Genomic DNA, 20,739 nt, shown 5'->3' with positions numbered 1-20,739 from the left:
AGTAATATCTGCAAGCACGTATTCAAATACAAACAAATACTGTATTTTCCAGTAAGAACTCATGAACTTGATCTTACTCTTACAGAAAGTGGGAAACAACTACCTTTTTATGCCCTAATACTAGCATGTCTCATTGTAGCCAATATTGTTTATTCTGTGGAAAAAGGCAGATAAGAACCACTGATACGGAACCACTAATACGGAAAGTGAAAGCACAACCCTGATACATTAGTCCAGATGTCCATTTGGTCTAGCATTCTATTTCCAGTGTATTCAAAGATGTGCAGGGTAACCCACAAACAGAAAACAAACCCACCAGCATCTTCCCATTGATATTCCCCAGCAACTGTTATTGAGAGACATACTGTCTATAATTCAGGAGATAATGTGTTGTTTACTGATAACTCCCTCCTCAATGAATATGACTCTCTTAAGATAGGCTGAAGGCCATAGCTGTATCTTGCGAGATATGACTAGTCCATGATACAAAAATAAATATCAAAACGCAGGAACAGTTGGTATATAGAGGAACATATTCACTTTAAAAATACTGTATCTATATTATTCTTTATAAATTAAAAATTAAATATACCAATGCTGATTCGTGATATACTAAGATATATCAATTAAGAAATGCTCAAGCGAATGTTTCAAAATTATTATATTATCTGAAATAATTCAGTGTATGCCCACTGGTAAGATACATAGCCTGCTCCCATTTAAAATTAAACAAATACACATTGCAAAATGGTCTTAAGGTAGCAAAACAATATTTTTTTTAAAAAAAATTAAATACTACGAACTCTTGACAACAATTTGCAGTACTTTGTTTTAGGGAATACATATTCCAAATTTAAAATTAAGAGATTTTTTAAAAGAAAAAGCCAAGAAAAATCCTTGGCAAAACGTTTTTTGTCTAATTAACTAATGAAAATGAGTAATCCAACTGTTTTAAACCCATGTACTTTAAGAATATTATCACATAAGAGCTTTTTGAATAACCAATCAGATCCATTTTTCCATTCCCATTTCAAATTTCAACATTATCAAAAAGCTGAATTAATCATAGCAGGTTGAGGGAAAAATGTAACAGTCAAGCAATAGAATTACATTACTTAGCAATATTAAATTAAAACATGGAAAACAATATTTGTTGCAGGTTTAGAAAGAAACATAACTGGGAATCAACTGTACATTATAACTTGGAAGCTGTTAAAAGTGACAAATCCAGAGACTGTACAGTGCAAAACATGCTTTTCCAGTTCAATTTCAAAACAGGAAGGGTGCAAAAAAAATTATTTTTAAATCTGAACAAGGTATTTTTTAGGATAATGACAGCTAGAACACAGGATTACAGAGAGTTCTTTCCACATAACAGTAAGATCTTTTTCTCAACACACATAAAACTTGGATGATGACTCAGCAAGTCTGTGTACTCTATCAATAAATATATTCTGTCCAGTTTAATGATCTTTCAATCACTGAATCAGGACCAGTAGTGTATAATCAGAAACCCATGAGCAAAAGGAGCCAAACCGTGCAATCTGCTTTAAGTCAACAAGCAAGCAGAAGCAGCAAAATAGCTTGGCTTATATATTCCTTTGTAGCATTCAGGCAAACTGGCTCCAAAGATAAGAAAAGATGTGTTCAAAATATATGCAGAGTCATGTGTGAGGAACCAACACATGTTCTTTCAAAAGATAGGAGAGGCCAACTATTCAACAGTGACTCCAGGCAAATGCTTTTACCAAGCTGACTAAGCAATGCATGCATCTCTCCACATGCAAGATAAAAAATATGGCTCCTAATGCTTAGAAGTAGGGTATGCATTTGTGGAAACTAGACTGAGATATCCCTTGCTGGTTAAATTTACAAAAATATATATAGCCAATACTGTAAGCTTACTTGTTATGTAGACTCTCACACATATAAACTACTTTTCAAATGTTCTAAACAAGGTCACTTGCAACAAAAAGTCAGCCTCCCCCTCTCCACAATTGTTTAAAAGTGGGTATTTTCAAGACAACAGGACATCTGTTGTTTAACCATTTCTAACTTTATCAATGACTGAGCCTGAATTTATTTTGAAATACTAATTTATGGAAATTGATGAAAAAACATAGGTTTCATTTGAGTACTCATTTTCTGCATAGAAAATGAAAGCAAACTTTTTAGGACATGATATACTAGGTCTGGCGGGTACAAATTTGTGACAAAGTATAATTGTCCTGTGCAACAGACCCACTCAAACTGAAATGGGATTGTTGGGGTGGGTTGTGAAGTAATATCTCAGCAATGAGAAAGTTGTTCGAGGCTATGATATTCTGAAAAACCAGCAGCCTAGATGATATACGCTGTAAACTGCAGAATCCAGACCAGACAACCAGCTTCAGCTATTAAAGCAGTGTGTTCTCCTGGAAGTGCCGTTTATCCCAAAGTTATTTATTATTTCGAAGGCGTTTTGACTTTCTAGGTGAACCTATAGAATCAGTAGCCTTCTTCCGTTTCCTAGGGGCCTCCTCAGTTGGTGTTGACCCGGAGGAATTTCCTACCGCACTTTCCATAACTTCTCTCAATTTGCGTTCAAGCTCTGCCAGTCGGGCATTCTGCTCACCTATGATTTGGGTTTGCTCAAGCAGTTTCTGATCTTGGTCTTGGAGTTGTTTCTGCTGCTCTTGCACTTTGGTGCGAAGCTCTGAAATTTCACGTCGTAATACAGTCACACCTGCACCATTAGTTTTAATTTGTTGTTGAAGTTTAGTGACCTCTTGCCTTGATGGGTTTTGCTTGGAGAAGAGTTGCATTGTAGTTAAAGCTGCAGAAGGACCTGGAACTAAAGGGAGAGAGAGATTGTTTTCTGATTTATTTTCTGTTTTCAATCACATAACTCAAAAACTGTACATCAAATTCACAAAGTGAACATATCATCACCACCCACACATTCTGGTGAGAGAGAAGTTCCCTGAGGATGGGCTCCAGCATGACTCTGAAAACTCAGAAGACTAAACCTCTGCTCCTGGTAACTGTCATGCCCCCATCGGAGTCTGAATCTGCGGGGGAAGATGAACTGGAACAAGAAATGCCAGTTGTTGAGAGGGTGGCTCCCTTGGCCTTGGAGGAAACTGGGGAAGGGCAGAGTCAGTCCATGCAAGGTTTTTCTGAAGTAGTAAGGCCTGCAGACAAGGAGGAACAGAGGCAGGAGGAACATGGCTCCTTGCTCAGGTGAGGAGCCAGGACCACCCCCTCCTGATCCAAGGGTTTGGGAGTGGAGAGAAGGCGTGATCAGTGGAGACGGAGCAGTCTACATGCAAGGAGAGTGCCCTGCCCATCTTCACAAGGCACACCAGGGGAATGAGACTTAAGGAGACAAAGTGGGGAGGGGCATTTGTCGGGAACAAATGCTGAGTTTCTGAAGTGTGCATGTTTGAACTGGCCATGAGTCCTTGCATTCCCGTGAGCAGTTCTAGACTAATTACCTGGATCTTTTGTTCCTTGAACTCCTTGATTTGCCCTTGATTTGCCAAATATCTTTGGATTTATTGCTTGGTGCAGACAGCGCTGGGCTGGACTAATTGCAGCCAGAAGCTGCTTGAGGTTTGTGTGGGGTTTTGCTTGAGACTTGCCAGAAACATGGGAGTGTTTGGGAAACTTTGGAGCAATAAGGGGGCAGTTTGAACTGCCAGCTGTTTGTGTGATCTTTGTACCTGGGTCATCACAGTGACCAACCCAGATTGAGTCTAAAGTTTTGTTTTGGCTATTTAAGAAATGAAGGGCAAAGAGTATTTTTGCTATGGTTGATGTGGCATTGCTCCCTGTTTTAAAAATCACTTTTTATTGCTCAAAAATGTCTTTGTCAGGGTACTACCTTTTTTTTCCTTTGCCTTACATCTCAACAGCTCTAAAGAGAAGATGGAGTCCTCTCTATATTTTTCAGGAGGATTTTTGTCTCGCCCCCTTATTTTCAACTCAAATATTTTTCTTAAAGCATGTGCTTGAGCATTTTATTGTGTTTAATTTTGAATAAAGGGAAATCAGCCATGGAACGCAGCCTGGCCAAATCTTAATTTCATTTTTAAAAATAATGTGTACCAAGCATAAACAGATGGAAAACTACAATAAATAAAAAACAAAAGATTAAAAAAAGAAACTACAGGAAAGAAAACGGAGAAAAGCAAAGAAAGAAAAAAAGAAATATATAAAGAAGTAACTTCACAAGTATAAACAATTTAAACAACTTATCCCCTTCCCTAAAAAGATAACAAGCTATTCATTCTACACCTCATCTTTTATCTGTAAGCAAATTTAAAATTTTATCATTCAGTCCTGGTCAGCAGAAGTATATTAAGAATGATCAGAAATAGCAACATTGAGTTTAACTTTTGATCAAATAAATCAACTTTATAACAAACTTTTAAACAAAATCTTCTCTCCAAATCTTTCAACAGGTTTAATTGGTCTCATTTGTAAATCCAATATAGGAAAATTATCCAAGCCATTCTTCTGATTTCTTGTATATCCCTTCAATTATTAACAGCTAGTTTCTTTGTTCATTATTAAACTGTTAGCCAATTTCTTTTGTATATTTGGTGCAACATCTTTTCCCAGATCATTCTTTTAGACCAGGGCTGTCAACTCCCCAGCTTTGAATAGAGGTAGAAATAAAAATACACACCTTTATATGAAGCAATAGTTAGATAGAAAGATCAGGGGTTGAAAAAGGGTATTATAAGCTATGTTTAAATGGATTCTTCACTCTACTCCAATTTACAAATACACTGAGTTTCCAATTTGTCTAAAGTAGCATTTTTGAAACCTGGCAACTTTAAGATATATTTCAATTCCCAGAATTCTGGGAATCTAAACCTAATCTGTATTATTTATTCTAACTGGAAGCCTAGTCATGCTAAATTAATTAAAAGCCCTGAACAATACTTAATCCAAGCAAGCCCCTTTAAATCAAGTCAAGCCATATTTTTAAAGCTCTCTTTGGCTACTTGCATTTATTCTTCAAACTCATTTAATTAACTCTCTGTATGGGGAACTTATTTTTATTAATTAATTAACATTGGTTATATTTTTGCTTCCCCAAAATTATTAATTGTGTATGCTGGACAGGTGCTTATTAAAGAGATTGGAAAATACCAGTATAGGTATGTTTTCCATAAATTCATTAAAAAGTGCTTCTGTCACTTTTAAAGAACATTTGCGTATACGCAAGAGGAAATCATCTTAAGATCATTTGAAAATATATTTCGTTCTTGCCATAAATTCTCTGCAGTAAGCCAATTTTTATATTGAATAAACAAATAACAATGAAACTAAGATAGTTTCCTATTGGCTGAGCAGAATAAGACACTCAAAGCAGTACCTGGAGCTGCTGCCATAAGACGTCCTGATACATCTGAACCAGGCAATTTTCTTTTTAGAATTGGAACAATCTTCTCATCAAAATATTCCATTGCCATAGATGAAATGTCCCTTAACTCCTGAAGGACTTCATGGGCTCTTTGAGGAGCTTTAGTGGAGTTTACATACCTTAACACACGGTAAATTTCATCTATTACCTAGTAATAAATGGAAAAAATAAGAGACTTGGCTACAGTAAGATCAACTAAACATACTTTCCAACAGGGACATGGTTTTCTATAATGACTTTTTAATTATTTAAGAACAAATTAAGAAGTACTAGAAATAGCTTGTAAAACAACTTAAAGTCATGCATGTTAATCTGACTTCCAGGCATAGTAAATCTGAGGACAGTAAATCATAATAAATCTGGAAAACAAACTAATTTTAATCAATATTTTATATATGTCTTTATACACTATATCATTAAAGACTTTCCAGCCAGGTAAGCCCATTTATTATAAGAAAGGAAAAAGAAGTCTTATACAAGAATAGATAATAAATAGCAAACACCACAATATATGTACAGGAGATCCTTAAACTTCATTACTGATGTCCACAAAAAAAAATAGTGCTAAGATATATTTCCTTAACTTTAATATAGCCCCTTTTAAACATTACCTTTCCAGGTATGAAGCAGCAGAGGTTGGAATCCACATACTTCATAAATGTCATGTTCAGCAGTGATAACCTTGTTTCTACTGCAGCAAGAATATCTGCATGGCGAGCTAGTGAATGATTTCTCCTTTCTGATTCCCGTCTAAAAGAGAAATTCAGGTCTATCATTTATTGATAGCTATGAACAAAAAATTAGTTAGAAAATGTGAAAGAAAATGTGACATCAGAATTCATACATTATCAGAACTGTCTAACTTTCCCAATTCTATTCATTTAATTTTGTTAAAAATTGAAAGTTGAATTTAAAAAACCTTCCATTTTGATCCAACTGTATTCTTTTTTGAAATACTTTTCAGGAATGGATAAAATTCAAAATGTTACAAAACAAAAAATTCCTAATTTTCAAACAATAAGTATCATAAGAAAAAGAATTATTCTTGCATGAAAAATGGTAACATATTACTGCATCATTTCCCCCCCAAATAGAATGATTTACTTCATCATGCATTTGCATATAACGAATCAATCAGTTGGGATTCATGATCAACTTATAATTCTTTCTTGAGGCCCCTAAATATTAACTATGATCAATAGCACTTCATAAATAATAAACCATACTGCTGAGTACAATGCGTTAAAAGTTATATATAGCTAATACAATAAATAATTTAAATGTGCCAACCCAAAAGCTCTTAAAAAGAAGAAGACATTACTTACTTAACGTATGCTCAGAAATACTGAACATCTCTTTTTTATGTGTGGACCTTAACTTCAAATTTCAGGTGCTGTTGATTAGGTTTATGGAAATCATTCAGAGTGCTTTTCTCATGAAGGACCTGTCCTGTGGCTTTTGCTCCTCAGAGCAATGAAGCAATAAAACTCCCAAAGACTTGGTACAGTCGCTTCCATGAGTGGGTCCAGGGGGGAGATTTAAGCAAAGTGCTTTGTTGAATTATCTACACAATTTAACATTTCATAATTTTCTGTCACAAACGTTACGGATTGTTTTATTTCTTGCTATAACACAAAGTTAAAACCTATCTAAAACCTACAGAATGGTGGACTATATATCTATAGACTATATCTATATATCCATGTATCACACAGACACACACACATACATATAATTTTTTTTTATAAATTCTGGATCTAAATGCAGCCGTGAAGAATTCTAAAGCAGATATAAGTGGTGTAAACCTGAAAGAAAAGGTGGTGAACCACCATGTATGCATTTTTTGTACACTTGTTTTATTTATTTACTTATTAGTTTCTTTTTTCCAAGAACTCAATGCTGTTAATATCTAAAATATTTTTTTAATTTTTATAATTATAATGCATATAATGCACAGTTACAAAAATATTGCTTGCTCCTAAAATCCACACATTAATTCTACCCTATATTTCTGAAACGCATATCCTGTCCCCTCAGTACCCAACTGACATATCAACATGCCTCTATTAACAAGCCTAGCACAGACACACACACACACACATATACATACACACACACACACACACACACGTATGAAAGATGTTCTAAATATTTTAAGATGCAACCCTGATGCTTTTCTAGGTGCCATGTACAAGTAGACTTCAACTTACATTTCATTTAGTTGTAGGATACAATCTGGGTTGGTCACTGGGACCAGTTTTGTCTTCCGAGCTTTTGGACTCATGCTAGAGCCCATTTTCAGGGAACTTCTCTCTAACAGAGTGTGTGCTGTTCTGTGAGTGGTCTTTATAGTGCTTGTTATAAGTGGGGGTTTTTTTAGATGTTGATTGGGATGTGGCTTTTAAATCATTAGCTTAAAATTGTTTGTGCTGCCCAGCCCTCGCCTTCTAAGTACTTGATAGGCTTCTGGTAAATGAGCAGTCCTGTTGACTGACGAGGGGCCTGTTTCCCAGGTTTCAATCACTTCCCTGGCTGTTTTTGTGCCTGCTCGTTCAACAATCTTAGTAGTTGCAAAGTTGAATGTCTGTCCGTGTACATTGTTGTGTGAGGCTACCAATGAGTTCAGGTCTCCTCATCCGACCACTTGTTTGTGTTCTTGCAATCTGGTGGTTAGCTTCCTCTCAGTCTGTCAACATAGTCACAGGGGCAATCTATGCAGGGGATTCAGTAGATTACACTGGAAGTATCTCCCACCTCCAAGCAATCTTTACAATGCATTATTTGGTAGCCTCTGGGCAGTGTGCGAAGCCCACTTGTCCTTATATGGTAGCCTCTGGGCAGTGTGTGATGCCCACTTGTAGATCTCAGCAGCTGCATTCTATAGCTTCTGAAATTTTTTTTTTTTTTAATGTATGGCAGAGTATGCCATGTGGTTGATCTTGTACCTTCCTTTCTCTTCCCATCGTGTTGGGCAGATATTTGTAACAAATGGTTATGGATACTGCTTGAATTGTTCATGTAGGTACCTGTTCTCTAGCTGTTTGGCTTTCTGGGTACTACAGTTGATGGTTGCTACTGAAATTCAGAATGCATGGTGAGTTGGTGGCCTTGCGATAAAACAGTGCTTTCTAGGCTTCCAGCTTCTTGTCTGTTGATAAGTACATCTGAAAATGGTAACTGCCTAGCTGTTTCTTCCTCCATTGTGAACTGTATGTCAGGGAATTGTATGAAAATCTTTAAATGCATTTCTTCTTTAAGTGCATTTCTCTTGATGATGACAAACATGTCATCCACGTAGCAGCATCATAATTTAGGTGTGTAGTTCTCAAGTGCACGATGTTCTAGTTCATGCAGGACTGTTTCTGCAATGATTCTTGATATTGGGGATCCCTTGGTTGTCCCTTTAATTTGTTCGAACATTTCGCTTTTGAATGTGAAGAAAGTGTGTTGACGGTATTGAAGTAGCTTCGTGGTTTGTGTCAGTGGTGGGATTCATATTTTTTTACTATCAATTCTGTGGGCGTGGCTTGGTGGTCGTGGCAGGGGAAGGATACTGTAAAATCTCCAGTCAGAGGTGGTATTTGCCGGTTCTCCGAACTACTCAAAATTTCTGCTACCAGTTCTCCAGAACTGGTCAGAACCTGCTGAATACCAGCTCTGGTTTGTGTCCTGGTTAGGTTGTTCTGTGTTGTACTCTACTAGTTTTCTATCTATTAATTCATATGCTAAGTGGGGAGGGAGGGATGTAAATAGGTACACTCCATCAAAGGAGACCATTATCTCATCAGGAGCCACATTGTGTGGATGATGTGACTATGCTGTTTGAGGACTGTGTCAGAAAGCTTAAGCACTGTGACAGCCATTTAGCCAGGTTATACGTAGGGGTGTCTCATAGCATTAAAATAGGTCTGAGGTGGACTTCTATTTTGTGTATCTTGGGGAGTCTGTAGAATCTCACTGGGGCCACCTCTGTTCCTCTTTTTCCAACATTATTTCTCCTTATACGGTTGTTTTGTTTGAGTTGACTGAGATACGCATTCAGTTTGGTGACCATTGTTCTCATTTCTGATGTCTTTACTGGTCTGTATGCTGATGAAACATTGAACAGGGAAAATGCCTTTGTTTCATAATCTGTGTGGTTCATCATCACCGTTGAGCGGCCTTTGTCTGCCGGTAAAATTTGTTTAGTGACCGTTCAAAGTTATAATGGCATTGAAAAAAGTGACTTATGCTCAGTTTTCAAACTAACAACTGTTGCAGCATACCATGGTCACTGATCAAAATTTGGGAGCTTAGCAACTGGCATATATTTATGACAGTTGAACTGTCCTGGGATCATGTGATCACCATTTGTAATCTTCACAACCAGCTTTCAACAAGTCAATGGAGGAAGCCAGATTGGCTTAACATGATTCACGTAACAACTGCAGTGATTCTCTTAATAACTGTGGCAAAAAAGATCGTAAAATGAGGCTAAACTCACTTAACTGTCTTGCTTAGCAACCAAAATTTTGAGCTCAATTGTGGTTGTAAGTCAAGAACTAACTGTATTTCTAGTGTTAAGATATTTTAATGATGCTGTTTAAAATTTCTTTTAGATTTGTTACATCATACATTGCTTCGTGGAGACTGAATAGAATATGGATTATTACATTCAAATGAATAAGGGAAGACATATACTGGAAGAGCTTTTGATAGATCCTGACAACAATAAATCAAGAAATGGAGAAAACTGAAAAAGCAGACATGAGACTGGTAACTCGACATGCAAGCAAAACATTGCAGCATCAGGCCTCTGCAAGCAAATTAAATTGGTCAGCATATTCTAAAAGGAAATGTTGTGGCATAGTGGAATTTTCTTATACTGAAAGGAAGCTATTATTATATATAGTTGTTTAATCTAATACAGTGTCCTTTGGGATCAGATTCTCACTAGTAAGTTGTTTTAAACTATTAAGTTATAAAGCCCTACGGGCACAGGGCCTGGTCACTTGAATGCCTGTCTCCCATAGCACCTGACAGGCTGGTTTGATCCTGTAGGGTTGGCATGCTTTGGGTCCATCTGAGTAAACATCACCCATCGGGACACCGGAAGAATGCCTTTTCTGTAGCAGCACCTGTCCTCTGGAACAAGGTTCCTCCCAAGATATGGATACTGTTTAAAAGAGCCATAAAGATCTGGTTGTTCACCCAAGTATTTGGCGAGAGTGAGACCCCTTGCTTCCCTCAAAGTTCCCACTTGCCTTTTTTTGTTTTTATCTTTATTGATTTCTTGGTTGTTTGTTTTGAGCCACCCAGAGTCATTGTGAGTCAGGTAGCATATAAGATTTAAAAGTGGTGATGGTGGTAGTAGTAGTAGTACAAACAACTGACTCATAAATGTGCATCAGCCATCACAGAATCAAAAGGCTAGCAAAGATCTTGCAGGTCTTCTAGTCCAGTCCCTGAATGGGCAAGAATGTTCAGGTCACTTTGACAAATATTTATTCAATACTCATGAGTACCCACCCCTTCACAAGGCAGGCCATCCCACTGCCTAATTCCTTTCAGAGTCAAAAAATTCTTCCTTACTTAGAAGTTAGATCTCTATCTGTAAAGTTGCGCCTACTCTTAAGCACTACAGGTCAAATATCAGTAATATTGAATTAATAAAGTAATCTGTGTGACTAATTGATGACTGGAGCTGACGCCTAAGCATAGTAACGGAGAGAATGAGTACATTATCATAGCTAAAACCGGATCAAGGCAAAATAGAAATAGTCTGTCTGGACACATGGTCCTCAATTTGCTTTTCGGGGGTGGGGGGGATTGCACTTTGTTTTGAACTACCCCATTTGATTATGGTCCTGGAACCAATCATGTCACTGGAGACACAGATAGCAATTGTACTTAGGAGCACTTTTCATCAGCTTGGTATGATGCCCCTTTCTGAGCGAGGATAGCACGATACCATTATTCGTCTGGGTGGCATGCCTAGTGCCCATAATAACAACCTTTTGGCACTTGGAAGTTACATTAGTTTCATCCGGCCATTGCTACAATTTATGCTTAGTTTAAATGTCTATTCTATTCTGGGATGTATTAATTTTACATTGTATATCTTTTCTATACTATTTATTTAAGAAGTGCATTTATACTGCTTATCTTTTTTCAAAATGTTTGTCATTTTCTTTTCTCAGAAAGCCTTCATTAATGAAATAATGAACCTTGGTTAATGAAATAATGAACCAATAACTCTGAGAATGATGAAATCTGGATCTCTATAGACATTCAAAATCAGGACCACCTACAATAGTATTATAGCTTCTCATGTGCATGTCATCACTGCAGAACTGACTCTGAAAGGGAATGCAGCAATCCTGGCTGAAACAGAGGGAGAAATGATGTTCACTTTCTAAACATTTCAAGAATTAGAATGCCAAGCATCAAATCATTCGGCACACACAAAGGAGGCAAGTGGTACCTCTCCCTGCTGTTCTGTTTACATGCAGTAACAATGGTTCTGCCACATAATGGGAATAATTTCATCCGTTAAATATTTGTCTATATATGATTGCGTATGGATGTTTTTCTTGAATATCATGTATACATACAGATTTTTAGATTGCATTATCTCTGACCTTCAGTTTTGTTGATCACATACCTTGGAAGTTGTGCTTTAACCTGTTTCTGACACAAGTTATGGTATCTTTCCACTTTCAGAAATCCCTGGTTTAGCATTCTCTGACAGACTAAATCCATTCTTTTACAAACCTAGATGGGAAATACAAAGACAAACTTTAGGATATCTGAGGTAGTGAATATGGTACAGGTTTCATCATTATTATTATTATACTTTTTTACCCTTGTATGCATATGTGTAATAAAGTAGTAACGTCCTAATACTCCTGCCTATTTTCCCCACAATAGCAACTTCTGAGGTGAGTTGGGCTGAGCGAGAATAACTGGCCTAAAGTCACCAAGCTGGTTTTCATGTTGTTAAGGGCAGGATTTGAATTAGATAACTTCCCAATCTTTCACACAGCTCTTTTACAATCCTCACTCCATAATTAATCTTTAATGCTCTATTTTAAAATTGACACTTTCCATAAAAATGATGTGATTCTTAGCAACAGAAAATGGGGATTTGAAATTCTGAAGAAATAGATCACATACAAAGAACCTTTAAAGAAAACCAAATCATGCAAACAGTTTTTATATGCAATTAGTAATTTTTATTTTAATCATCATCCCAACTGCCTAGTAAATAAAGAGTTCTTTTCATATTCATAATTTTGAACATGATTTCTATAGTTCCAACAATCCTTTTATGCCAATTTACAACACTCATATATATCTAATGTCTCTATTTTTTTTCCTAGTGGAGACAGGCATAATATAAAAGTTGGAAATAACTAATAAAGGATAGTATTTGTAGCTCAGGGTTGACATGAAGCAGTTTAAGCAGAAGTAAACATCTAAAAGATTGTTATATGTTATGGCTTTTTTGCAAAATAAAAAAGAGATAATCCAAGTTACTTATTTGTATCATTCTGCAGCTAAACCCATCCCTATTTGTCAGTTGGTCATCATAGAAGAGACCGGCATCTTGAAATATTATGTTTGTTTTTTAATCTCTAATTAGAAAACTAAGCCATAATCCAAAACTGGGCATTGTTCATACACAAAATGATTTAGCTGAGAATAGTTTTCAAAAACTATGTTTATGACATGGAATATGAATCTGAATGCATCCTCACATTGTTTCTTTTTTTAAAAATAAAGTTTATTTAAGTTTCATATGTTTAAAACATTTAAAAAGAAACATACAAACATATAAACAAATATATATACATATATACATTTTACAGCAGGTATTGAGCATTGGTTACACTTTTCTTTTTTTCCTTTTACCCCATAACATTGACGTGGTCTATCTTATTACAATACCTTCCTCATTCTTTTAATGTTTTATTTTCACAGAAGACTTTATGATTAAACGCACGTCCTTCATAGTTTCAAAACTTATTTAGTTGTCAAATGTTGCTTTTTCTTTAACCATTCAAACCAACAGTTCCAAACTTTGTAGTATTCACTATCTTTGTTGTTTTTTAGTAATTTAGTTAGGCTGTCCATCTCTGCACACTCGTGAATTTTTTTAATGACCACCTCCTCTGAAGGGACAATAGATAGTTTCCAATTTTGAGTGTAGCTTACTCTGGCTGCCATTATAATGTGCAAGATTAAATATTGATATTTTTTTCTATTTTTGAGTCTATCATACCCAGCAAAAAGGTTTCGGGTTCCAGTTTTACATCTTGTTTAGTTATATTTAGAATCCAATTTTTGATATTTTTCCAAAACTTCTGGGTATATGGACATGTCCACCACATATGAAAGTATGTTCCCTGGACACAGTTACACTTCCAACAGTTTGGGGGGAAGTTTGGGAACATCTTAGCCACTCTCGTGGGTGGCAAGTGCCAACGATACACCATTTTATAGAGATTCTCTTTGTACGAGGCTGACATAGTTAGTTTGTTAATTTATTTCCCAAATATGTTCCCACTTGTCTAATTCAATACTGTGGCCCACATTTTTTGCCTAAATTATCATACACTCCGTGACTTCTTTTAATTTATAATCCAATAGATATTTATATATTTTACTAATCAATTTCCTTTCCTCTCCATGCCAAATCTTATCTAATTCTTTGTAGGTCATATTAAAACCAAATGGTGTTTTATCTTTTTTGTAATGCATTTGTATCTGCGCATAGAGCCACCATGCTATCTCTTTTCCTTGAATTTATATTTGATTCCTACCCTTTAACTCTCCGGTTTCATGTAATAGATCTTTATATATTGCGATATTATCAAAATCTAAAACATTTGGATGTGTAACTGCCTCCATTGTAGATAACCACAGTGGGACCTTACAGTAATGTACTTTTTTATCTTTTCCCAAAGTTAATAACACACTCCTTATATAGTGCCTTTGAAAGTACAAGTGGTGTTTACTCTTTCCATCCCACATAAATGCGTGCCATCCAAGTTGGAGATCAAAGCCCTCTAATGTTAAGATCCTTTTATTTATCAAATTAACCCAATCTTTGAGCCAGGTTGCTATCGCAGCATAGTAATATGTTTCAAAATCTGGAAGACCAAAGCCTCCTTTTTTTCTGTCGTCCTGTAATAATTTATATTTTATTCTGGGTTTTTCCCCCCTGCCATATAAATTTGGATATATGTTTATTTAGTTCTTCGAAAAAGCTTTTTTTCAACTTGACTGGCACTGTCTGAAATACGAACAACAATTTTGGCAAAATATTCATTTTGACTATTGCAATATGGCCTAATAGAGATATTTGTAATTTAGCTCAATTATCTAAGTCTTTAAATATTTGAATTGTTAATTTACTGTAATTATCTTTTTTAATTGACGAGCACCTAGCTGTCAGCCATATCCCCAAATATTTTATTTTACTTTATTTACCACCTGTATCCCTAATCTCTTTATTAGTTCTTTCTTTTGTTCATTTGTACAGTTTTATCAGTGCCATTGTTTTAGTTGTGTGTACTTCATAGAATTCTAAAACATCCATAATTATTCTTGTATTTGTCTTCATTTGTCTATATGGCAGGAACCCATTCTGGTCAGTATGAATAATCCTACTTAATATTTTCTTTAATCTTTCCACCAATATTGTGGCCAAAATCTTGTAATCTACATTTAAAAGTGATATTGGCCTGTAATTTTGAATTTTTTGTGGGTCTGATTGCTCTTTGTGAATAAGGGTTATATACGCTTCGGTCCATGACTTTGGTATATTAGCACAAGGCTTCATTATATAAGTCTGTCATTAACTCCTCCAATAACTCTTGAAACACCTTATAGAATTCAGATGGAATTCCATCCTGGCCCGAGTTTTATTTGGTTTTTGGGCTCCAATTGCCTTTCTAATTTCTTCTATCGATATTTTATTTAAAATACATTTCTCTTCATCCATAATTTCCGGTAAAAATTTTTCCTTCAGATATTGATTAATAAGTTCTTCTGGTACTTCTTGATTGTATAGATTTGTAAAAAAGTCCTTGGCAATATCTTTCTTTTCCTTAGCCTGAGTACATACTTTCCCTTCTTGGTCTTGGAGAGCTACCACCTCCCTGGCTTATTTGCATTTTCAAAATAATTTTGTTTTACTAATCTAACTTTTTGGGCCAGGTCTTCCTGCATACTTAAATTTATCTTATGTTTTACCAAATCTATTTCTTTACTAATATTTTGATTATTCGGATCAATTTGTCCATTTACTTATAAATCTAGTTTTTCTCTCTCCACACATTTTGTTGTTGCCTTTTTTCTTTTTAATACTATAGCCGATAGTTAAAGCTCTCATGTAAGCTTTTGTTGTATCCCAGAGGTTTTGAAGGGACGTATGTTCTCTCTTATTTCAAGAAATATTTTCAATTCTTTTTTCACCATTTCAATATATTCGTTATCTTTTAGTATACTATTATTAAATGTCCATCTTCCTATCATTCTCTTTCCTTTCCACTTGATTTGAATAGGGTTATGATCAGCCCATACATTTGGCAAGATCTCTATATTTTCGATGTTTTCCATTAAGCCTGGGTCCATCCATATCTGATCTATTCTAGACCAAGAGTGATGGGGATTGGAAAAGAAAGTATATTGCTTTTTAGTTGGATATAGTTCTCTCCACACATCCTTCAAATTTAATTCCCTCACCATGTTGTTAAAAGAAGATGGGAATAGCCTCCTTTTATTTTTATTTGGAGCTTTTATAGTCTTTGTCCTTGTCTGAAACAGCATTTAAATCTCCTACAATACATACACTGGTATATTCAGTTTCTACTATCTTGTGATGGAGTTTATTATAAAATTCTTTTTGATTTACATTCGGGGCATATACTGTAACTAACAAAATCTTTTTCTGGTTTAATATTATTTCTATAAATAACATTCTCCCTTCATCATCCTTGTATACTTGTTTGTGTTGCAGCCAATCTTTTATATATACTACGATACCCCTTTTTCTTTGATTTGAACGATCCCAATACATTTTTCCCAAATTGGTATCCTTTAGGAGGTCTGCCTGTTTATCTATGATGTGTACTTCTTGTATACAAATTATGTCTGCGTTTTGTTTTTTAAGTTTTTCAAATGACTGTTTTCTTTTTAATGTTGAGTTTAAACCATTGATATTAACTGAAAATAAGGTGATTTCTCTGTTTGTGTTACTGTCTGTGTAGAGCATTTTTTGTTTCTTTCCTTGTTCTGGGTTCTCTTGTGCTTGGTCTGTTGTCCTCTTCTACTTCTCTAAGTTTCTGAGATTCTGACTGTGGTGCAAGTTCTTTCTCTTCGGAGAGTTGTTCTTCCTGACTTCTTGTATTTGAATCTTCTTGTCAGCTGGTGCTCTGTTAGGGATAACATTGTTTTACCCTAACTGTTTTGGGTAAAGATAATAAAATGATGAATCATGGTTTGTCAGATAAAGTGTATGTGACTTTAAGCTAAAGGAATGTAATTAAGGGTGCAGCTGTAAAAGTACTATATAAGCAGCAAGGCACTCTCTGGCTCTTACTGGCTGGCTTATTGAAGACTGCATTCTTGCTGGATCGGGGAGGAGAAGAAGTGTTGGATTACTTTGAAGATATTTCTCAACGGAGAGAAGATAAGTTTTGGACAGATTTATTATATGTGTACTGACACTGGCTATTCGACACGGACTTTGCAAATAGAGTATCCCCGACAAGATTTGACTGAAATTGATATATGACTAATGGACCGTTTATTTTGACTATGCTATAATTCTTAAATGGAATAAACTATATTTTTGATAGCACAAGCATATCTGTATTTTTACCGCGTGTTAACGAGAAGGCTTATCTCACACATTTACCTGTCTTCCTATCTGACTTCGCTGCACATTCTGTTTAGTTTGTTTTCCTTAACACCCGTTGGGGAATCCAGGCTTAACACGCTCCATTCAAAATCCAAGAAAGAAATACTTAGACTCCTTTAATCAGAGAAAAGATATATTTTACTGGAAATCAAGTGGTAGCAACAAAAGAATTCTGAATCTGAGAAAATGGGCGCATAAATCACATATACAAAGTAATGGCAACATTCCCACCCCCAATAGTTCAAATGGCTCATCCAATTAAAAGTTGTGTATATCATCATGTGGGCATCTCCAGGTGGTGATGAGGCTTCTGTCCGTTGACCTTGGCATAGTTTGATAAAGAGTTGCAGCTGCGCATAGCATAGAATAGAAACCTAAGCAAGAATGTACCTCCCCCCCCCAGTTTATACAGTTCTGGTTTGTAACACCTCCAGCTCACTTCCCATAACCATTCTCCCCCTCCTCCCCCCGTTACTTATGACAGCCGAAAGATGCAAAGCAAAGGGAGAAAATCTTGAAGGCTGACACTTCTCCACTTTCACGTTCTTCCTCAGGTCCCAGATATTGTTCACAAAATTGATGCGCTTTCTCTATTGTATCGATTTTATATTTTTTTATCCTGCCATGCTACTAGGAGCCCTTCCGGGGTGAGCCATCTGAACGATATATCATTCTTAATTAACTAAGATGACAAAAACTGGTAGCCCCTTCTTTGCTCCCTGACTCTCCTAGGTATTTGCTTCAACGTTACCACTTCATGATCTTTATACATCAATGGCTCGTCTCTGGTCTTGCCATATAGCATGTCTCGTATCGTCTTTCTCGCAAATCTGATGTGGACTTCTCGGGGTCGTCTGTCTTTGGGCGTAATGCGGATATACTCTGTAGACCTCATCAATGTCATTCTCAATTTCCTGTTTGTCTTTATGTAGGGCTGTTGCTATCAGATTCGCCATTATTTCATGTAGATCTTCCTTTTTATCTTCAACAACGTTCTGGAATCTCAATAAAATGATGCTTTTTCTAATTCTATATGCACCACGGAATCCCGAAGTTTATAATATAAGACTTTCCAATTTTGTTCCGATTCCTCTAATCTCTTTTCCACCACCTCAGTTCTTGCCTCTACTGTGTTTAATTTTTATTCATTTTTTGTCATTGTCTCCTGCCTCTTTCTGATTTTACTATCCAAATTTTGTATCTCGTTCTTCACTCCTGCTATTTCCGTTCTCATTTCTAATTTCATGTCTTCGTGATTCCTCGCTATCAGTTCATGGGTTTTTACCATCATTTCCTGCATCATAGCAAGTGTTGACTCTACTGCCTGCAAACTTTGGGCAGAACTTGTCTTTTCCGCCAGTAACATTGCGTCAATCGATCTCTGTCCCAGAAGTGAAGATGTCACTGTTGTAGGTTTCTTCCCTGATTTTACATTTGTAGTTATTGTTGCCATTTTAACTATTTGTAGAAGCTCTCTCCAATCCACCATCAACTATCCCTAGTAAGGTTGTATTGTCTTCTCCTTTGAATGCAGTACACATATTAATACATATATTGTTAAATAAGAGTTTTCTATTATAGATAGTCCCAGACAAATCTTATTTCTATTTCTTAAATGCTCAAATATTCTAAGGTTTAGAAAGTTAAATATTAATCCAATGTGTGTGTGTGTGTGTGTGTGTGTGTGTGTATTTAATCCACTATAAATACAATTAAATAGATACCAGTATACTTAACCAGAAAACACCAGATCTATATAATTAAGTAATTAATGTAAATAGTTAAAGCACCCAGCTCATTAATATATTTGAATTCCTATATATATGAATTTATCTATTTCCTTAAGGTTATATATTTAATCAAAGTAAGTCTTTTCCCCCTAGTTTTCTTATATATTTTTAAACAAAAATTGATTAGTATAATTTATCAGTAGAACGATAAAATAAGAATAATAATATTATATAATTATTCTTTGACCATCTAATTCATATGCTTATGGAATCACTTTCCAACAATTATTCAATTAATCCAAAGAATTCAATCAGTATTAAGCATTATTCTGTATACAAATTTCTAATATATTTACCTCTATCAAATTAGTTTTCTACCAGCGTCACTTAAATAGGTTTGTATCTTACCAATATCTATTAAATCAGATCCAAAGTTTTTTTTGTTAACTATCTTACAAGTCTTAATTCAAAATGTCCTCATTCCAAATTGCAGTCACTTTCTCCGTTTCGTTTCTTCTTTCTATTTGTGTATTTTCTTCTCACTCTTTTGCTCTTTTACTCCCACACAGTCACAGTTCCACTTATAAACCTTAAATAGATCTTTCTTGTTTTGTTGTCAGAGTTGTCTATTAATATTTATCAAATTAAGGTTTCTTTTCCCCAGTCCTTTCTTCCGATCTTTTAATGCGTCAAAAGTTCTTTTCCAAGTTTTACACTCTTAACTGTCCTTTCGTTTTCCTATACCACTTAACCACTTTCACTTCTTTTTCTTTCTTTCCCACTTCTCAAATAAACGGACAATAAGATTCTATAGTTCACTCCTCCGCTCCCAAAACAAATGTTGTCATCTCACCCTTTGTCTCCTCAGATTTCACGATTCCATTAGTCAGCATAAATCTTTGCCGTTGTTTCAATCAGCGCTCCTGTCAATAGTTCCGCCGCTTCACCACATCACTCAATTCGGAGCTTCCTTTACAATATACACCAATATTCTGAAAATATTCTTTAAATACGCCTTTCCAGTGCTCAGCCTGCTGTTTCCCTCTTTTCACTTCTTTTAATCAGCTGGGCTGCTGTGTCTGTGGTTCCGATCGTAACAATCTCCCTCTTGTGCCGTTGGTTTTCAGGGGGTTCTTCTTCCAGTCTCCGGGATCGTGGCACCTCCCCAAGACCTCCGTGTCTTCCCCTTTCTTTTGCCTATCCCTCCGGGATCCGACATGCTCCAAAAAGCCACTAACTAGCGAAAATCGGAATCTTTCACAGCGGCGATCCGCTCCTCAGCTCCGCACCAACACAGCACCCAACCAGAAGTCCCCCCATCCTCAGATTGTTTCAATTAACACTTTTAATTTCAATAATAGCAGCAAATCATCGTTTCCTCTTACTATAAACTAGATGTGGCAAAATTTGGAGCTTAGGTTTTCAATATCATCCTTTTCTTCTTCCGTCATATTTATCTTTTTTTTTAACCTCACTGCAGTCTGAAAAGATATGAGGGAAGGAATCAATTTCTATGTTTCATACCATGAAAATCTATTCCTTCCAAATATATATTGCTTCATTGCAGATTTTCAGAACCAGCCACAGTTATGCAGACTGATGAACAAACTAAAAGCAAACAAATAAAAAAAGTTTGTAAATAAGAATTTCTCTATGGTAGAAAGCAACAGGAGTTGATTTCTTTG

The 20,739-nt window shown here is 35.8% G+C and overlaps 1 protein-coding gene across 1 annotated transcript in view; it reads right to left on the bottom strand.

Annotated features, from left to right (window-relative positions):
• Positions 1–644: 644 nt before the first annotated feature.
• The window catches only part of FBXO28 (F-box protein 28), a 32,122-nt gene continuing 12,027 nt past the window's right edge, over positions 645–20,739 (bottom strand). Inside the window, exons 2-5 of the mRNA XM_026682242.2 lie at positions 12,060–12,169; positions 6,028–6,166; positions 5,369–5,564; positions 645–2,833 (exon numbers count right to left, since the gene is read on the bottom strand). Of these exons, the coding sequence (XP_026538027.1) occupies positions 2,439–2,833; positions 5,369–5,564; positions 6,028–6,166; positions 12,060–12,169 (840 nt within the window). The 3' untranslated portion in view covers positions 645–2,438. The remainder of the gene's footprint in view (positions 2,834–5,368; positions 5,565–6,027; positions 6,167–12,059; positions 12,170–20,739) is intronic.

Source organism: Notechis scutatus, chromosome 1, assembly GCF_049901735.1.
Source record: "Notechis scutatus isolate UNSWTSFEM ecotype Mainland chromosome 1, rNotScu1.2, whole genome shotgun sequence".
NCBI classification, from domain to species: domain Eukaryota; kingdom Metazoa; phylum Chordata; class Lepidosauria; order Squamata; family Elapidae; genus Notechis; species Notechis scutatus.
This window is presented reverse-complemented; position numbering and strand designations above follow the sequence as displayed.